This window comes from Enoplosus armatus, chromosome 9, assembly GCF_043641665.1.
Source record: "Enoplosus armatus isolate fEnoArm2 chromosome 9, fEnoArm2.hap1, whole genome shotgun sequence".
Classification (NCBI taxonomy): domain Eukaryota; kingdom Metazoa; phylum Chordata; class Actinopteri; order Centrarchiformes; family Enoplosidae; genus Enoplosus; species Enoplosus armatus.
This window is the reverse complement of record NC_092188.1, coordinates 25,930,046-25,951,288: the sequence shown is the minus strand read 5'-3', so window position 1 is coordinate 25,951,288 and position 21,243 is coordinate 25,930,046. Positions and strand designations below refer to the sequence as shown.

Sequence of the window (21,243 nt, the reverse complement as noted above, 5' to 3'; positions counted from 1 at the left end):
CAGTGCACACACACTTTTCCAAGCCTTTCACCAACTGTTTACAAGAATGTACCACTTACAAAACAGCGCAGTGCAATGAACAAGGTGGATGTACTGTGAGAGCATTACTGTGACGTGTGTTGTAGCTCTAGTTAAGATAAATGATATTGTTGTGGCTGATCAGTATCTTTATGATGTTGTACCATTTATGATGTATGATGCAAGTGAAGAAAACATCATACTAAATATCAGATCAGAAACACATGGTCAATATTATCATACATGAAGCATTTCAGCAACATCCGGCAAGATAAATCTGGGTGGGGAAAGTGAAAAACAGCGCTCGCCCTCCCTCATTACCACCACTGTCCTTGAGCAAGGCCCTTAACCCCTACTGCTCCCGTAAAGCTGCTCAGTGACCAGCAGATCAGACTGGCTGTACTGAACTGCTTCCAGGTGTGAATGTGATCAGGGCGTTCCTGAAAAAGACAGCATTGCTCTCAGTGACACCCCTCCCTCAATAAATAAAAGGTGGAGAAAAAATAGCACAAACTCTCGATAGTTTGAAGTTGCTGTAATGAAATGTGTATGTGTCTGTTTGCTCAAGGTATTTCATTCACCAGCTGAACTCATTTCTGTGCTCCTCTGATTGGATACTTGAGGAAGCTCAAGAAATAAATATGTGGAACTATTGTGATGCTTACCCATATACCGGATGAAGGTTGAAAAGAGTGAATCGTTATAGTAATAAGTAATAAATATTTCAGAAGTAAGCTGTAAGAAAGTGTGCAGGAGTTTTCTCATTTTTATTCCATGTTTCATTCCTAATACGTTCTCTTAGTTCAGGTTCCCATTCATTTTTACTTCGACCTTGTACCATAGTGGCAACAGCCCGACATCATGTTGTTGATTACTCCATTCAGCATGTTGATCATTTATTTTATGTATTAATTTAATTTACAATATTATAAAATATTCACAGTATGTTAACAAAAGTTACTTCCTGTGACAAACATCACAAACAAGCGCAAACATTTGTAAATGTTTTATTCATTTTTAAGGAAAAGGCACCTCTAAACAATTTACCAAAGACCACAAACAGTTTCATGAAAGTGCAGGTGAGGTGCATCAGTGCAAAGGAACATCTGTTCAACAATAAGTCAAGATCAAGTTGACATGGTTTTGATTGAGCCTGTGAGCATTTGAAATGATTCCATAAAATCCCAGCTTAGCTTTTTTGTTCAGTTCCTTTTTAACAGAGTATGATGTCCAGGTTTAACTTTGTGCTCAGTCTGTTTGGACTGTTGTTCTGGGTAGACGTACCACATGACAACACCTGAGGGATTTATGGAGAGTGTAAACTCTGTGGTGGCATTCAACCCGGTCACCGTCGTGCCAGTGAACACATCATAGGCCTAAAAGTAAGAGAAGAGCATATTCAAGGCTGATAAAGAGGGTAACTGTGACTTTGATGATTTGAGACATATTTCATCAAATCATGTGTTACGGGCCCTTAAATTCTAAACTGCTATGTCTTACAGCAGCCACTAATCTTGCCAGGGTGTCACTGTTACCAATATTTTTATATTGTAAATGTGATTAATCGAATGGCAATAGTATGGAATCTGATAAAACTGTTACACTGGAGCTGGTTCAGTATTGTATTTACTATTATTGACTGCTGTCTATGAGCCACAGTGACAGCTTCACTCTGCTCAGACAACCACTGTTGACTCTATGTGTTTCAGTAAGAAGAAATACTCTGATTCCTTTGTTTTGTAACTTTCTGTCTACACTGAAAGTGGAAATGCATTGTGTTGTGTAGATCTGCTGCTTGTGATCAACTCACACCTGCTTTTTAGCAAATATCTGAGCACTTTTATAATCTGATGAACAGTGTGAAGGACTGCCAGAGCTTAATCTACAGCAGTCTTACAAACATCCACTGCTACTTCCAAAGATCAGTTCTCCTGCACAGCTCTGGGCTCAGCTGTTCATCTTACTGTTATGATAGTCATGGGGACTGTCCAAATATGTGGGTATTTGTGTTGTTTTAATTGCCATAAATTGTTGGTATAACACACATAAATATTTTGGTCATTTTTCACATTATGTGTGATTAGTGTGTCACTTTGACCCGGTAACATACTTATCTCTTATCTTCTTTAAAATGAGTCATTCTATAGGTCTAGTCTATATAGGTTCATCAGAATTTCCAAGAGATCAAGGTCAATGCTTAATGAACTGAAACAATTAAATGATTATTAAATGTGCTTATTCGTTGTGCTGATTTTGTACAAAAGAATACAAAGGGTAAGACAAACCTCATAGTCACCAGCATCATAATTGAGTTTAGCCAGAGAAGTATGGTGGAGGTAGGGCATGTCCGTCCGTCGACTCAGGAACACAAGAGCACTGGCTGAATGAGACAGAGGCCTCCAGTAAACCTCAATTTGACTCTTCTCCTGTGCAACGACACATAAAATAAACAAAGCAAAATATGAGTTCCTTGATTTTTTTTTAATGCCACACTCTGACTCCAAATCCCCAAACTTCCTCCCACCTCACTGTTCACATTAGTTGTGAGCTAGTTGTGTGCATTATTTGGAAGCCTTGTTTTTTCACGATAAATAAACTGATGATGACCTGCAACAAGCGTCTTCCCTGGATACCCATGGGGTCCTGGTTGATGGCAATGGCCACTTTGTTTTGCAGGATGGCCCTTGCGCTGTTGTCCAGGTTTCGAAGGTCATTAGACATGATGAGGGGTGCAGCCATTATAGCCCACAGAGCCATCTGAGAGCGAGCCTGGTCCACACTGAGACCAAAGTTTCCAATGATGAGCTGAGGAGAGATATTAGTGGTATTTGAGGCATTAAGAGATATCAAAGAAATGGGCCATCTGCAATGAATATACTGTAAGGCATAGCAGAGCTGAGAAGGAAGAGCTCCCAATCATCTGTGAAAGCAGGGTTAGGGTTAGATGAGTGTTTGGGTAAGGAAAAGGCTCGTCTTCCTCATCTACACTACGACACTGTTGTTTAAAACTCATCCAGCATTTTTGAAAAGCGCCATCTTTATATGTGAAACACAACAGCTTAGTGGATGGAAGGTCTAAACAGTAGAAAAGATGTGTTTTCAAATGTAACCACATTATTGTGGACATAGCCTTGACTAATGTTACATGTCCAATAAACAAGTTATATGTGTGTCATGACTTCTGCATACGAGTCAAGTAGTTTGAACCCAAACAAACCCAATACAAAAAAGCAGTAAAGAAAACCTCTTTACTCAGAAATCAGATCAGAAATCAGAAATCAGAAACTGTTTATTGCCAAGTAACATACATTACTATGTGTCTGCCCCCCGACCACTTAAATTAATTCAACCAAAGTTAAACAGGAGAGGAGTCATTAATAAAAACTTAATAAAAATTAAGACCACTACTGCTATAGGCCAAAACAATAGGAAAATTAAGTGCGGACTGTTAAATATCAGATCTCTGTCATCTAAAGCTGTATTAGTAAACGAGCTAATATCAGAGAATCATATTGATCTACTGTGTCTGACAGAAACCTGGCTGTGTCATGAAGAGTATGTCAGCCTGAATGAATCCACTCCGCCCATTCATACTAATACTCACATCCCTCGAGGCACCGGCCGAGGAGGTGGAGTTGCAGCCATCTTTGACTCAAGCCTGTTGATGAACTCTAGACCTAAACTGGATTATAACTCATTTGAAAGCCTCGTCATGAGTCTCTCACTCCCAACCTGGAAAACACTGAAGCCAGTCTTATTCGTTATAGTCTATCGCGCTCCAGGTCCATACTCTGAATTCTTATCTGAATTCTCAGAGTTTTTATCAGGTTTAGTCCTTAAAACAGACAAAGTCATTATCGTAGGGGATTTTAATATTCATGTGGATGTTGATAAGGATAGCCTTGGTACTGCATTTACCTCTTTATTGGATTCGATTGGCTTCTGTCAGAGGGTACAGAAACCCACTCACTGTTTTAATCACACCCTCGACCTGGTTCTGACTTGAAATTGAACATCTAACTGTCTTTCCACAGAATCCTTTGTTATCGGACCATTATTTAATAACTTTTGAATTCCTATTACTGGACTACACGCCATTAGGCAAAAAAGTCTACACCAGATATCTATCTGATAGTGCTGTAGCTAAATTTAAGGAAGTGATTCCATCGGCATTAAATTCAATGCATGTCTCAATACAACTGAGGACTCCTATGCTAACCTTCGTCCCTCTCAAATAGACAATGTTGTTGACAGTGCTGCAGGCTCAATGCGATTGACACTTGACTCTATTGCCCCTCTTAAAAAGAAGATAATAAAACAAAGAAAGTCAGCTCCATGGTATAACACCCAAACCCGCAAATTAAAGCAAACAGTGCAGAAACTTGAAAGGAAATGGCGCTCCACCAAACTAGAGGAATCACGTTTAATTTGGCAAGATAGTCTTAGAACTTATAGGAAGGCCCTCTGTAAAGCCAGAGCAGCCTATTACTCAACATTAATAGAAGAGAACAAGAACAACCCCAGGTTTCTCTTCAGCACTGTAGCCAGGCTGACAGAGAGTCACAGCTCTATTGAGCCATGTATTCCTATAAGCCTCAGCAGTAATGACTTCATGAGCTTCTTTAATGATAAAATTCTAACTATTAGAGACAGAATTGATCACCTCCTGTCTTCAGGTGGTACCTTACCTTCAAACACAGGAATCTCAGAAATAGCTGTAAAACCTGATGTATATTTAGATTGCTTTTCTCCCATTGACCTTCACCAAATTACTAAAACTATCTCTTCATCTAAGCCATCAACTTGTCTCTTAGACCCCATCCCAACCTGGCTGCTCAAAGAGGTTTTACCTTTAGTTAGCACTTCTTTACTAGACATGATCAATCTGTCTTTATTAACAGGCTACGTACCACAGTCCTTTAAAGTTGCTGTAATTAAACCTCTTCTTAAAAAGACCACACTTGATCCAGAGGTTTTAGCCAACTATAGACCTATATCTAACCTCCCCTTTCTCTCCAAGATCCTTGAGAAAGCAGTCGCCAACCAGCTGTGTGACTTTCTACATGACAATAGGTTGCTTGAGGACTTTCAGTCAGGTTTCAGAGCTCATCATAGCACAGAGACGGCACTGGTGAAAGTTACAAATGACCTTCTCACTGCATCAGACAAAGGACTTGTCTCTATACTTGTTTTGTTAGATCTTAGTGCTGCATTCGACACCATTGACCATCATATCCTATTACAGAGACTGGAACATTTAATTGGCATCAAAGGAACCGCACTAAGCTGGTTTAAGTCGTATTTATCAGATCGATCTCAGTTTGTACATGTTAACGATGAATCCTCCATGTACGCCAAAGTCAGTCATGGAGTTCCACAAGGTTCTGTGCTTGGACCAATACTATTCACCTTATATATGCTTCCTTTAGGGGATATTATTAGAAAACACTCCATACATTTTCATTGCTATGCAGATGATACCCAGCTATATTTATCGATCAAGCCAGAAGAACCTCATCAGTTAGCCAACCTCCAAGCATGCCTTAAGGACATAAAGACCTGGATGACCTGTAATTATCTGATGTTGAACTCAGACAAGACAGAAGTTATTGTTCTTGGCCCTGAACACCTCAGAAATACAGTATCTAAGGATATTGTTACCCTAGATGGCATTGCCCTGGCCTCCAGCGCCACCGTGAGGAATCTCGGAGTTGTCTTTGATCAGGACATGTCCTTTAACTCCCACGTAAAACAAACTTCACGGACTGCCTTTTTTCACCTCCGTAATATTGCAAAAATCAGGAAGATCCTGTCTCAAACAGATGCAGAAAAATTAGTCCATGCATTTGTCACATCTAGGCTGGATTATTGCAATTCCTTATTATCAGGCTGTCCCAATAAGTCCCTGAGGACTCTCCAGCTGATCCAGAATGCTGCAGCACGTGTACTGACAGGAATGAGGAAAAGAGATCATATTTCTCCTGTATTAGCTTCTCTGCACTGGCTCCCTGTAAAATCTAGAATAGAGTTTAAAATCCTTCTCCTCACCTACAAAGCTCTTACTGGTCAGGCACCATCATATTTTAAAGAGCTCATAGTACCCTATTACCCCACAAGAGCACTCCGCTCCCAGAATGCAGGGCTGCTTGCCTAGAGTCTCCAAAAACAGAACAGGAGCCAGAGCCTTCAGCTATCAAGCTCCTCTCCTGTGGAATCGGCTCCCAGTTTGGGTCCGGGAGGCAGACACACTCTCTACTTTTAAGAGTAGGCTTAAAACTTTGCTTTTTGATAACGCTTATAGTTAAGGGCTGGCTCAGGCCTGCCTGGACCAGCCCCCTAGTTATGCTGCTATAGGCCTACACTGCTGGGGGACTTCCCATGATGCACTGAGCTTTCCTCCTCTCCATCTTCATCTTTGCACATTCATCACAGTCCAATGCATGTTACTAACTTTATTTCTTCCCCGGAGTTTCTTTGTGCTTTGTCGACTCGTAGGTCGCTGTGGATCGTGGTCCTGGTACGCCTGGGTGCTGCTGCCGCCATGGGCCTGCCTGACTCTCATCACTACAGTTATTATGTTTAGTCGTAGTTCTGTCACTATTAAAGCTCCTATTATTAATCTCAGCTAATATTACAGCTATTTCTATTGTTAGTGCTGCCATACATCTTTGCCTGTCTGTCTGTCTGTCTGTCTGTCTCTCTCTCTCTCTCTCTCTCTCTCTCTCTGTCTGTCTCTCTCTCTCTCTCTCTCTCTCTCTCAGAGTGCATGCTGGGAGATTGTGGTGTGTGAGTGAGACGCTGAGTGAGTGGATTTCGTACTTTTTTTCGTTTCTTTTTTTCAGTAATATGTTTAATTTAAAGTAGTTTATTGGTGGTAGTTTACTTTAATTGATAGTTGGAGCACTTTTGTGGTTTTTGGGGTTTGTTTGGGGTTTTGTTTGTCTCCTGCCGGTGTCTCTGCTGGCCGGCGTCTTAGACGCCATGGTAAATGGAGACTTCTCCAGGCTCACGCGGAAACACGGTATTAAGATCTCCGCCGGTTTCCCGTGCAGTGTGGAGGATATCGGGCTGGCGGTGGGGGACAGGGTTGGACACGGTAGTGTCAGATCGGCCGCGCGGATGAACGGCGCCGTCGTTATCTTCCTGGACCGGGTGGACAAGGTGAACCGCGTCATCGAGACAGGTATTTCGGTGAATGAGATGTTTGTGTCGGTGTTGCCGCTGACGCAGCCCGCAACCAAAGTTGTCCTGTCTAATGTCCCTCCTTTTATTACCGATGAGTTTCTCAGTAGAGAACTCTCCAGACACGGGAAAGTGGTTTCCCCCATCAAAAAGATCCTGTCTGGATGCAGATCTCAGTTACTGAAGCACGTAGTGTCTCACCGGAGACAGTTATATATGATACTGAACAACCGGGACGAGGAGCTCAACCTCCGCTTCCACCTTAAAGTAGATGATTATGACTACGTGATATTTGCAACCTCATCGGTAATGAAGTGCTTTGGTTGCGGTGAGGAGGGACACACCGTGAAGGCCTGTCCGAGGCGCGGTGATCCGGCTCGGCCTGGCCCGGGGGGGGCGACCGGCGCTGCGGCGGGGCCGCCTGTTGTCTCGGGGCCGATTGCGGCTCCGCGAGCCTTGACGCGTCGTTTGGCTGCCGTGTCTGACCCGGTACACGGGGTGTCACGGGATAATGTACATGGTGGAAGTGGGTGTGATGAAGGAAAAGGTGGTGAGGGTGTAGGTGAAGTAGGGGACAGTGAGGTTGGGGGAGAAAAGGGGTCAGAAACAGGTGACAGTGGGGAGGTGGAACAGGTGAGGTCAGTGAGACAGGTAAGTCAGGAGAGATACAGGCAGGTAAGGAAAGTGGAACACAGGAAAATAAGTCAGGTGAGGAAAGTGTTGTGTGGAGTGAGCAGGTGGAGGAAGCGGAGATGGAGGAGGAGGCAGCAGCAGCAACAGCAACAGAAAAACCAAAACCTGCTAACAAACGCAGGAGACAAACAAAAAATGCAGCCAGTGAGGCAAAAACAAGTAAAGTTGGGGAGGACACCGTGAGGAAACAGGTGCAGACGGATGAAAGCGGGAGTGAGGAGGAGGAGTGTGTGTCGGACAGCAGTGATGTGCCGTGTTTTAAACTGACCAGCAGCCAGCAGAGAAAGCTGTACACTGCAGAAAAGATCAGGTCGTTTCTCCTACAGACAAAGAACCAACATGGTGTTAAAGTGGAAGATCATTTCCCTGATTTATCAGTGTTTTATTCATCGGCCAGACTCCACATGAGCCAAAGAGAGGAGTCTGGCCTCACTGACCAGGAGGGTTTTAGGTTGAAAAAACTTGTGCTTAAAGTAAAGAAACAAATGAACAGTGATGATGTCAAAAACTCCAATGTGTGTTTTAATTAACTTATTGGTTTTAATTGTTGTTCTTAATATCTCACTTAACATGGATGTCTTTAAAGTGGGAAGTTTAAATGTCAATGGAGCCCGAGATGCAAGAAAGAGAGAACGTATTTATGAAATTGCGAGAATGAAGCACATTGATGTTATGTTTTTACAAGAAACGCACAGTAATTCTGGAAATGAGGCAGACTGGAGGAGAGAGTGGGAAGGGGAAGCCATTTTAAGCCACAACACCACTCTAAGTGGAGGAGTGGGCTTCCTCTTCTCCAGGAACTTCTCTCCAGTCTCGCTGGAGGTCGAGCATTTTATTGAGGGGAGGTTACTTTTAACTAAAGCTCGGTTTGAGAATTTCACAGCTGTTTTTATCAATGTGTACGCTCCAACAAACGGTGCAGAGAGGAAGCTGTTTTTACAAAAAGTTAACGATGTTTTAAACAGCTGTGCCTCGGAGGATTTTTTATTCTTGGGTGGGGATTTTAATTGTACTGAAAATGCGTCTTTAGATCGCAACCACGCAGAGCCTCATCCAGCATCCCAGCATGCTCTGGGGCAGCTGGTCCACTCTCATGGCCTGGTGGACGTGTGGAGGAGGATGCACGCAGACAGCAGACAGTACACATGGTCCCACCTCAGAGAGAGTAGGATCTCCTCAGCTAGACTTGACCGTATTTATTGTTTTAAGCATCATTTTAATATATTTAAAATGTGCAGAATTATACCTGCTGGTTTTACGGATCATTCCCTGCTTTTATGTCATGTTTTTATTAGAAATATTTTGCCGAAAAGTGCATATTGGCATTTTAATTCTGTTTTAACATGTGACAAAAAGTTCAGGGAGGTTCTCGTGTATTTCTGGGGTGTTTTTAGACAGAGGAAAGGTGATTTTAGCAGTCTCAGGCAGTGGTGGGACCATGGGAAGACTGAAATTAAACTTCTATGTCAACAGCACACCCTCAATGTTACACGAGACGTCACCAGATCTATGAAGGACCTGGAGAGTGATATAGTGGAACTAGAGAAAATGAGTGAGTCCACAGGAGATCGAGGATATATTGAAGTCCTCAAAGTAAAAAAACTGGCTTTAGCCGACCTGCTAGACAGTAAAGTACAGGGTGCACTGGTCAGGTCACGATTTCAGAACATCGCTGAGATGGATGCTCCCTCTAGCTTCTTCTTCGGCCTGGAGAAGAAGAACGGACAGAAGAAGGTAATCCACTCCTTGCTGTCAGACACGGGGCAGGAGCTCATGGAACCAGGCCAGATCAGAAGGCGGGCGGTGGAGTTTTACTCCACTCTGTACTCTACTGAGTACGAGGAGGAAGACACACTGCTGGAGGAGTTCTGCAGTGAACTGCCTCAGGTCTCTGGAGATATTAACTCCCAGCTCGAGGAGCCGCTGCAGATGCGGGAGCTTCAGGCCGCTCTGCAAAGTATGCAGGGTCGGAGGGCTCCCGGCATTGACGGCCTGACAATAGAGTTTTATAAAGCCTTCTGGGACATTTTAGCAGTAGATATTTTAGATGTTTTTAATGAAAGTCTGGCCTCTGGTTCCATGCCGATGTCCTGCCGCAGAGCTGTTCTTACGCTCTTGCCCAAAAAAGGAAACCTTCAGGACATCAAAAACTGGCGCCCCGTGTCTTTGCTGTGTGTGGATTACAAGCTTCTGTCCAAGGCCTTGGCCAACAGGCTGAGGGGAGCTATGGAGCAGGTCATCCATCGGGACCAGACCTACTGTGTGCCCGGCAGGTCCATGGTAGACAATGTCTACCTAATTAGGGATGTTTTGGAGGTCTCTAGCTCATTGGGTATAAACACTGGTCTGATTTCTCTAGACCAGGAAAAGGCTTTTGACCGCGTTGAGCACAACTTCCTCTGGAAGGTCATGGAGAAGTTTGGGTTCAGCGCAGGTTTCATAGCTAAGATCAAGGTGTTGTACAGTGACGTGGAGAGTGTGCTGAAGTTTAACGGCGGTCTGTGTGCTCCTTTTAGAGTGTATAGAGGGGTCCGGCAGGGCTGTGCTCTGTCGGGGCTGCTCTATGCACTCTCCCTAGAACCCCTACTGAACAAGATACGCTCCAGCATACAAGGACTGGTTTTACCTGGTTTTAGTAGAAACATTGTTTTATCGGCATACGCCGATGACGTCATTGTTTTTATCGGAAGCCAGAGGGATGCAGACCTTTTAGCCACTATGGTGGAAAAATTTACTATTGCATCGGCAGCGAGGGTGAATTGGAAAAAGAGTGAAGCCCTCGCTGTCGGTGAATGGCGTGACGGTCTCCCAGTTCTTCCCCAGAGCCTGGCCTGGAAGAGAGACGGCCTAAAGTACCTGGGAGTGTTTCTAGGAAAAGAAAACATGGTCCAGAAGAATGCTGTGGCCCTGGGCTCTTTGTTGGGTCTGCGCTCGGTCCGGATGGCTCAGGGGGTCCTGGAGCTCTGGAGGCAGAGGCTCTCTGGAGAGGAGAAGAGCCTCCTAATGGACTACAGCCAGGGAACGACCAAACCGGACCCCGCAGACCCGTTTCCGGAGATCTACCTGAGCCCAGGGTTAGGAGACCTGACCGGCCCCCTGCTGACTGTCACTCACCCAAACAAACTGACTTTGCACAGAGCGGACAAAAATACTTTTTATTCCAACTGTGTAAAAAGCACTAACAGAAAAGGACTGAGCAACAGGCCCCCCACTGTGTGGACAAAAAGACTGGCCGGGGAAACCGGATCCAGCCCACAGTGGAGGATTTTGTACAAACCTCCCCTAAAGAAACGGACTGCCGACCTCCAGTGGAGGATTTTACATGGTGCCGTCGCCTCCAATGCTTTTATTTCTGTTCTTAATCCTGCTGTTTTTAACAAGTGTCCATTCTGTGATCTCCGCGAGACTGTCTTCCATGTTTTTACTGAGTGTCAGAGACTCACAGAGTTCTTCACTCTTCTAACGTTGGTTTTTAGTCTCTTTGGTGTGAAGTTTTCTCAGAGTGTTTTTATTATGGGAGCTGGCTACAAAAAGACAAACAGAGAGAAGTGGCAGCTCCTAAACTTCCTCTCAGGAGAAGCAAAGATGGCCATATATATAAGCAGGAAGAACCGGGTGGAGAACCGGGAGGGACAGTAGGCCAGGTCAGTCTGGCTCTGCAACATCAGGGCCAGACTGTGGCTCGAATACAGGTTTTTTAAACACATTGGTGATTTGGACGCTTTTAGACAGCGCTGGTGCTACGGAGACATCGTCTGCTCTGTTAATAATGATGAATTGCATTTTGCACAGGTTTTTACTGGATAACTTATTTTTAATTAGCACTTTATTGAGTGTCATGAGATGACTTTGTTGTGATTTGGCGCTATATAAATAAAATTGAATTGAATTGAATTGAATTACAAGGAATTTGCCGTGGTCTGATGGTGCTACATTTTTTTTAACATATAACATATACTATATATACATATACATATACTATGGTTTGGTATAAGGTAACCTTGGGTGTTCACCCTGTGAGACAAGGTGTCTTGGGGTTCCGAGTGCCTCCATGATCAGCTGTGTAATGTTTTAAGGTATAAGTTCAACAATGAACACAAATCCATCATACCATGTCAGGGTCATTCCATCGTCCAGGGCCCGCAGCTGGCTGCAGATCATCCTGGTTGTTGGAGAACCACTCAATGATGCCTTGTACACTGTCCCATGAGTCTTGGATATCATAGTAATTCCTCCACAGGTGACAAATACCCCCCAGCAGAGAGTAGTTCACCTGGTAGGAGCAGGGAAACAGACTTTAAGGGTGTGAACAAAAATATCACGTGCCGTTTCCTAAAGAATTATGTGAATGATGAGTGAACTGACCTGGATATGTCACCCGATAATGTCAGCACAACAAGCAGCTAGACATCAACAATGAAGCAATGCTGATCACAGATTCAGGATAATCATTCAGTCCTGCACCTTCACGTGAGCATCGTACAGTAACGTTACAGCAAACGCAATCGTTGGATAGGAATACTCAAGGAAACACATATCTGTGAAATAAACGTTTGGAAGATCCATTTTGACACCAAAATAGCAGGTGTTCCACATGCACCTGTTGTCTTCTTCCTGCAGAGAGCCATGGTGATGCGCAAAAGCTTTCAGTCTCAAAGACACCTGACGGACTCCCACACAGAGATTTTAACGTTACATATTGTTTGGATAGGAGTGCCTTAAAGAAATCCTAGCCGCTAGCTAACACCCAGTGGATGTACATGGTTTGTCAAATCACAATGGCTGATCAATAGAAGACTGAGAAATGATGCTCCAGATACTGCATGTCCTTAGACCAACTGGTGCCGGCAGACACAGAAACCTCCCGACAGCGGCAGGGCGCTTTGAGAGCTCAAAAAATATGTTTTGCACATGCATGAAAAAAAAAATTCACCTTGGCTGCTCCAACTCCATCCTAGGGGAAATACTAATGCTAATCATTCAATCAATCAGTATCAGTGAATACATTTTAAGAATAGTGTCATGAAGTGGCCGCTATTGCATTCCACGACCAATAGAGGGCTCCAGTGCTATTTGCTTAGGGGGATTATGTTGAGTTGAGGGCAGAGTGACTATGGCCCAGCCAGGAGAGGCTGTATCCCATGTTGGTCATGGTAAGCTTTTTGTCCTGCTTGTTTTGATTCCACCTTTTGTTTTAAGTCTGGGTGTATGAGATCAACTATACACCTCAACTTCCCACCCATCGTTATCTCAGCGGGTGATAGTCCAGACTTGACTGTGGAGTGATGTGATAGCTAGGCCCTGTTTAACTTTGTCTCCAACGTATCTCCTGAGCTCTTTTTCATGAGTTCTTTGAATGTTTTAAACTCTTTGGTTTGTACACTGACAAAATACTGTGCATTGTCAGACACAATCTTCTCCAGAATACCATTTATGCTGAAACTGTTTCTCAGGCAGGTAATTTGTGGTTGCTGATGAAGCTGAGGTCACTGGTATAAACCACTTTGAGTGTGCATCCACAAACACTAAGAACATCTTATCCATAAAAGGACCTGCATAATCTATGTGGAGTCTTCTCCATGGCTTCTCAGGCCACTCCCATAGGTGGAGTGGTGCACATTCAGGTGCCTTTCTGTGCTGCATGACTTTACCTTGATCTCTATCTCAGTATCAATGTGAGGCCACCACATGTAACCTCTTGCCAGGCCTTTCATTCGGCTCATCCCTGGATGCGACTGATGTGGCTATTCCATCATAGGAGCTCGTCACAATGCAGGCCCCCCACAGCAAACAGCCATCCTGTACACTCAGCTCATGTTGTCTCTGTCTGATAGGCATAAAGTCTGTGTCCTGGTTATTTGGCCATCTTCTCAAGACAAACTAACGCACCCTTGAGAGTATGGGATCCTTAGTTGTCCATTTCTGACGCTGTTCTTATGTCATCAATGGTCTCTGCTCCTGGGCCAACATTAACACACATTCCTCTGGTGGTGGACCACTGGGTTTCTCTGGAAGTAAGAGACGGCTAAGAGCGGCAGCGTTACCATTGTTTTTACCTGCTCTGTACATGATAGCATACTCATATACTCTGAACAGGACAGCCCATCTGATTATCCTCTGGGATGTCGTCTACAGTACAGCCTTCATCTCATGGAATAAATGTATCAATGGCTTATTATCTGTGCAAATCACATATTTCCTCCCATACAAATACTTGTAAAAATACTGTACTCCAAAAATAACAGCCAACCCCTCTTTATCTAGCTGGGAATAGTTATTTTCTGCTGCTGAAAGGTGCGGGATGCAAACCCTACAGGCTTCTCCTCTCCATCTGTCATACAGTGAGCTAATACTGCTCCAACTCCATATGGGGAAGCATCACAGGCAAATAACACCCTGCTGGACTGCATAAGTTGTTTTGACTGCTGTCTGGAGGTGATCTTGTCATTCTCTCCAGTCAGACTGATGTCACCAAGGTACACTGTGACTGTGATTTTGATTCCCTGCAGTACACCCTCCATAGTACGCTGAAAAATGCCTGAGCTAGAACTCACACCAAAAGGTAACCTTGTGTATGTGAACACCCCCTTGTATGCGTTCACTGTAAACTACTTTCTCTGTGAGGCACAGCGTTCCTTTGAGCTAAATGCTAACTTCAACATGCAAACATGCTCATAATGACAATGCTAACATGCTGATGTTTAGCAGATAATGTTTACCATTTTAGTTTAGCATGTTTGTATGATATCATTTGCTAATTAGCACTAAATACAGTATAGCTGAGGCTGATGAAAATGTTGACATGATGAAAAGTCAGAGGTTATTAGGGGAACTAAGAATGTCTGAACAAAATGTTATGGCATTTCCGACGTCGTTGAGATATTTCAATCCGGACCAAAGTGGTTGACTAACTGACAGACCAAGATTGCCATCTATCAAGCCATGCCACTACATGGTTATCAATCTCCATCTTGTCTGTTAAGGAGTTCTAAAATTCCCTTTGTTTAAAACAAGTTTTCAATACAAATAAACTTTTCTTCTTTAAGTGCAGCAATTACCTTTATCCAATCTTGTTTCAGAATATTGGCACAGTTGTATCTGTCCCAATGACCCAACAATTTGACAGTGACGTAGTGATAACACTCACATTGGGTGGAAGTCCTCCCAGATAGACAGGCCAACTACAGGAGTAGGCCATAGGTCTGCCTGTAGCATTCAAAGCCTTGGACATCAGAGGGTAACCTGTGTGACACAAAAAACACTTAATCCATAATCTCTTGTGGCTTCTTGTACTAAATAATTTAATTTCAATTACTTCATTCAATAGGTTAGTAGATGTTCTTACCCAGTATTTGTTCTACAGGATTTGAGCTACAGCCATCAAACTTCAGATAGTCTACCCCCCAGCTAGCAAAAGTCTGGGCATCAATCTCAATTTTATCCAGTGTGGTGCCAGGAAATCCCATACATGTGTGAGTGCCCATGTCTGCATAGATGCCCAGCTTCAGTCCACGGTCATGGATATACCTCGCCAGTTTTGCAATGCCCCCTGGGAACCTGGGGGAAAGCAAGCACATAGTAACTTTACTAGGAGCTAACTAAAACATGACCCCAGAGTATAGAGATGTTTCCGTTACACAGGTCTTATTTACATTTAAGAAACCAAACTGCATCCATTTTGGTTTTACCACGCTAGATGCATGTCAGGGTAGGCCCAGACAATAGTCCAGAAGGCGGCAGGTGTTTGCTAATCCCCAAAAACACCACAAAAAGAAAAACCCTTTTTGAATAACCTGTGCTCAAACACTTTAGGTAGATAACAAACAATTAACCAGTAATACAGCGGTTCCCAGGGGTCGAGACCAATAAATCTGAGGGTTCGCTAGCTGATGTAAAGGCTTGATATACTCCCAACCTGACACGGACAGCAAATAAGCAACCAATTCTGTTTATATTAACTGGGTGTCTGCATACAGGAAAGTGTTCACACAGGTTTGTTGGCACATACAATCGACTCAGACCTGTACTGAGGCAAAGTCCTATCAACTGTGTTGACAGGGCAAGAAAGTATCTTCTTCAAATGTATGTCACGTGAACCCTCACAGCAATGCAAACATGTTTATTTTGCACTTGATAGGATAGGAAAAAAACATTTACACAAAATTTGATTTATTCTTTCAGACAGTTCTCCAATTTTTTCTTTTTTTTTGCGAATTACTTTATAACCTTACTTCTACTACTACTTCGGATCTCTGCATATTATTTAAATAAAACAGGAGAAAAGACTTTGTTTGGTTGACCTGGTCCCAGTACATAAACACACTGGCTGTTGAACCTGGACTTGTTAATTAAATCCATAGTGCAAACTACGCACGGATTTTTTGAAAACACAGACGTGCTAAATCTGCTAAGTCAGAGAAGTTGACCAACCTGAAGGGTTCAGGCTGCAGCCTCCCTTGTTCATCTCTCAGCATGGACATCCAGCAGTCGTCTATGATTACATACTCATAGCCCAGCTCCTTCCAGCCGTCCTCAGCCAGCCGGTCAGCCATGTCTCTGAACAGATCCTCGCTGTGGACAGGACGAACAGAGGAAAGGAAGGCAGAGTTTGTCAGACATGCATGAAACACATTCATATACATTCAAGTCAGATTTTCTGCATCATTTGCATTTTCAATAAGATTTCAATTAAATATGGTAGAAGGTTAAATCATTAGTCATGGTCATCATAGTCATCATCTCTGCAGAAGATGAGAGCGGCCATGGGTTAGTGATTTGTTTTCTGGAGATGAAAAGATAATGAACAATGAACATAAGTAAACAACTTAACATTAAACTGCTTTGACAACAAAGTAATAACAACATGTACTATGTTCATTTTCAAAACTGTCTACACATACAGTATGTTTCAAAACAATCATTGCAATGTAGCCTGGCATTGGCGTCATATGTGCTCCTCAAGCACTTTAGCATGAGGATTGAAAGAAAGCACAAATGATTGTTCCAGAACCCTTGGCAGCAAAATATCAACAGCCCCCATCACAACTCAGGCTTCTGAGTCTCATCCATCCAACTCATCCAGCAACCTTTATTGGTTTCTACGTCCTTTATCTTGTAAGTGATTAAGCTTTCAGTATCTTTGCTCAGAATATGCAGGATGAGCTAATTCAGAGAAATTCCCCAACTGATCATACCTGATGCAGTTCTCTGGGTCATCTTGACAGTCAATATCACAGCGAAAGCGTTCCCAGGCCATCCATCCCATAGGTGGAGTCTTCAGCAATCCATTGTCTAGGGCTACAGTCAATGAGATCAGGCCAAGGAGCGGAGTTACTGCTAAGAGCCCCATTTCTAAAAGAAGAAATGTGAAAAAGAAAGATTCACTAAATATTTACTCACAAACAAGCACACATACAGAATGTTCTTCTTGCCAAGGTGGAAAATACATACATCTTTGAATGTTTTTTGATAAATGGCAGTTTATGTTTTACAGTTTTTTTTCAGACATTTGTGTGTATAGCACAATGAAATGGACAGTTCAACCGCCTTCAGTGTTTAATCATCAAATTACATTTCAACTGCTTTCATGACTTAGGTATAAACTGACATTGCAGCTGCTTTTGCCCTTTACTGCTCAACTACTTTCAGTGTTGTACACAAACTGTCGCAACAGCGTTAAACTTGAAACGAAAATTTCACTTCAACTCATTTTCAGCTCTTGTCATTTTCACACTGAAAAAGACACCTGAACTTCTCATGCTTCGCACCCTTTCAGTGCTTCAACTTTGTCCGCACCTCCCAGACAACAGTTTAAGCCATTTTAACTAGTGCTTGCACCTGCCATTTTAGCTCAAGCAGGCACACTTACATTGTGTCAGAAACTCCTGGGCACCTTCAAACCGACGTCACCTGTGACATCACCATAAGTGTGTGAGAGCTCCAACCCTGCCTGTTGATAAGTAAAACTGTGGTATAGTTAAAAGGAAAATGCCATCTTGCCAACTCATTGTACATATTTTTTTATGATGCACAATTCTGCTGTTGTTCCATTTTAATGTTACGCTATGCAGTGTAGGTCTTTGCCTTTAGCAAAGTCTGCAAAGGTGCATACTTACGAAAAGTGTGCATAAATGGCTTCAAAAGTCTGTGACAGAGCCCTCAAACAAGCGAGAGCTGTCACTGCGTAAGGAGGGACATGGGAACTTATATAGCGGCAGACTTTATTTCTATCCAACCTCTAATCTCAGACTACTGTGTTTTTCAGTCCTTTCATTGGCATCAACCCAGAGAGAGGGACACAGGCCAGTCAGGGCAAGATCGCCTCCAAGAGGACAGGGAGAGTAGTGCAGAAGAAGTCTGTCACAGTCAATCCCCATGTCTCCACTCTTCTGAAGAAGCTCAAGGACTTTAAAAGGAATTTCATACATGTCAGTGAGAGCCCTCTACCCTGGCACTATCTTGCCAAAGTTGATTAGTGTTATCACATTTGATTGAACGAATGGATAACTGCCATGCTCTGTTATGCATACCAGTAATGGGAAAAAATGAACGGCTGCAACGTTACCCGATGTAACCGTCACTTGGACCTCCCGAGAGTTCCACTGATGTCAAAATATGTTGTCATCATCATCAACAGGCCTCTTTAGCTATTCTGCTATGGTTTATGTATACAGTATGCATTGCAACTTTATACATCTGGATTAACAGCTTGATAGTTATATGTCCTAAAATGGTCCAACTGACATTGTGGTCTGACCCGGACTTTTGTAAGACGAAGCTGCTCCCAGTGATCTTGTTAAATTATGAGTGTAAGGGACTACAGACTGAATTCGATACTAACCTAGGTTCAGTTTTTACTATTATGAAAAGAAACAACCAAGATTTATCTTAATATCTATTAAGGACACACAGCAAGTTGCATGCCTGTTTTCTTCAAGCCACAAACAGGGGAGTCACTGGAGAGTTTTAACTCTCAAACAATGCATTTTGGTAAGCAGCTAATATGCTAATCATGTTCATTTAAAAACCTAACCTTCAAGTTAGAACAACTCATGCTTATATGTTCTGAAGTGGTATGAAAATAATTTTAAGGTTATTTATCTTCAAATGAATAAAACTTGTATATTATTATATTATATTATTGTTCCTGTATGATGTTTTACAGTGCAAAAGAAAGAGGCTTTCTGCAGAATACAATGCATGCTGGGACGTAAGCTAACAATTTGATTTGATATGATTTGATGAGTTATGTGAGCGATCAGTTGGACATTTAGCCGACTAATTTTGACGTACAAAATGTGAACTTGCGTATACTCATCTCATCTCATTTGGAAACATTTCAGAATTTACAGCATAACTCTGAAATGGTTCCAAATGAGATAATAAGATAATAAAAAAAATAGATGAGTTTATATAATTACATTGAGATTCATGTGATATTTCAAAGTGTTCTTGAACAACATTTAGATCACCATGGAAAATACAGCTCCGGAGATAGACCAAAACAAATGAAATTAGCAGCTCTTAAATGAGATGACACCCACCACCCCCACTCCCCCCAAATGTTTTGTTTCCTTATTACTACATGAATTATGTAGAACATCTTGGCCAGCGAAGAACATGTTATTGGAGCAGCTCTGTGAGACAAAGAACACTTGAGCAGCCGAGATCCCATTAACACACATTCTAAACATTACTGAATATATGAGGGTCTCCTACCTGTTTACCTGAAGCTTCAGCTTGCACACGGCTGATCTCAACAATCAGTGTCAGTATTGTTTTTGCAGGCACATGCCTTCTCTGCCTTCTTCCTGGATTTTCCCCTGAGCTGTAACATCTATTGCTTCCTGGTAAGGTAAACTGAGTACCATGTGACTGCTCTGTGTCACATGATAAAGCAGGAAATAGGTTGAAGAGACAGAAAAACATAGTAGGTGGCAGTAATGCACCTTAAATGCTTAAAAGAGGAGGAGGCAAAAAAGTGGTACTGAGGTAATATATTGTGTTGCGTATTGCATTTTTATAGTTTTGTAGTTTTCACTAATTTGTATTCAATATATATATATTTTTTTTCATCAGACATGTTTTCACTCATGTTTTTGTCAGTCAGAATGATGCTGGTGTTGCTTTACTGCTTTAATATCAGTGGTTTCTGAGGGGAAGCTCAAATAAGAAATTAACACATAATGAACACATGCTTTCAAGAAACAATACATTTGTTTACTGGTGTATCTGCTCTAATAAAACATTCCACCAAAAATGACACGGATGCTGGGAGTTTGAATTCCTTTGTATTTTACAGCTGAATTTTCTTTTTCTTCATCTGTAGCTGGGAGTTCAGACAGGTGGTGGTTCACCATGAAATACAAGTTTTGCCACATTCTGTCACATACTACTTACCACGTGCAAGTGATACTACCATGAATGGAAAAGCCATTAATCTCAATCTTGGGCCCCTGGGCCTGTTCCCAATAGGCCTGTTCTGTAATCCATCCTTTCCCCAGGTCATACATAGAACAGAGAGTTCCTTCAATGGGTGACATTTTGACAGAATGCATTGGCTCATAAAAAACATAGTAAACATAAAACATTTACTTCTTCAGACATTGGTTTTTCAGCGTCAATATAAAATAATATTTTACGACAATCCTTTTTTGTACTCTATGTGACACACACTCATCCTGGTGTCCCGTCTTATTTCTTCTTTCGAGCTGATTCTAAAGTGTCATCAGCTGCTCCACTTTAGAACTACACCACTACATCTGGCTTGCCTGGGTGTTGGTGACTAGAACCCCATTCAAACCAACACAGGTGTGTTGTTGTATTAAGATTCCTAAGAATGATTGGTGGATGGTACAATTTTGGGTTTTTTTACCTTTGCAGTTAAATGCATGGGTCTTATCTCATTAAGTTACCCAGATTCTCATAAATATGTAATTCAAACACAGTTTGTAGTGCTTTTAGTATGTGTTAAAAGACAGGATTTGGATTTTGGGATTTTGAGGGTGGTGGTAATGCACTTACAAGCAGTTTGCCAAACAACAAAAGAGAAGAAGAAGAAGAACTTTAACCCCTGACCCGGGCTGCTAGTATGCTGGCTTGTATGAGTGATTGCCTGTCCCCATCAACGGATTAAAAACACACATTTACTTTTGGTAAAAGCTAAAAAAGATTCTTCTTCTCATGGGTGTCTTCTGATCTGATCGCAGCATGACATGGGGTTGCGTTTCTCCAAAAGTTGAAACCATCTCAACTTTTCGCTGCAGCTGCGCTGCCCCCCGCGGTTACGACCGCTACAGCCTGAACGCACTACCCTCATTCAAAATGAATGGGACGACTGCCATTTTCGCC

General features: G+C 42.6%; 1 protein-coding gene across 1 annotated transcript; it reads right to left on the bottom strand.

Moving 5' to 3' along the window:
- Nucleotides 1-833: 833 nt before the first annotated feature.
- Nucleotides 834-19,714, bottom strand: LOC139290014 (alpha-N-acetylgalactosaminidase-like). The gene is made up of 9 exons (XM_070911703.1): nucleotides 19,612-19,714; nucleotides 17,088-17,244; nucleotides 16,324-16,464; nucleotides 15,239-15,450; nucleotides 15,041-15,135; nucleotides 12,005-12,166; nucleotides 2,626-2,823; nucleotides 2,304-2,444; nucleotides 834-1,394 (listed from the first exon to the last, which is right to left on the bottom strand). The coding sequence occupies exons 2-9, from the start codon at nucleotides 17,240-17,242 to the stop codon at nucleotides 1,221-1,223; spliced, it is 1,278 nt and encodes a 425-aa protein (XP_070767804.1). The 5' UTR covers nucleotides 17,243-17,244; nucleotides 19,612-19,714; the 3' UTR covers nucleotides 834-1,220.
- Between the last annotated feature and the right edge of the window lie 1,529 nt (nucleotides 19,715-21,243).

What these genes read in the sequence shown, in the direction of transcription:
- LOC139290014 (XM_070911703.1), bottom strand. Translation starts at nt 17,242, where the DNA reads ATGGGGCTCTTAGCAGTAACTCCGCTCCTTGGCCTGATCTCATTGACT. An exon ending in GACCCAGAGAACTGCATCAG is followed by an intron (nt 16,465 to 17,087) that starts GTATGATCAGTT and finishes TCCTGTCCACAG; the next exon opens with CGAGGATCTGTTCAGAGACA. An exon ending in CTGCAGCCTGAACCCTTCAG is followed by an intron (nt 15,451 to 16,323) that starts GTTGGTCAACTT and finishes GCTTTCCCCCAG; the next exon opens with GTTCCCAGGGGGCATTGCAA.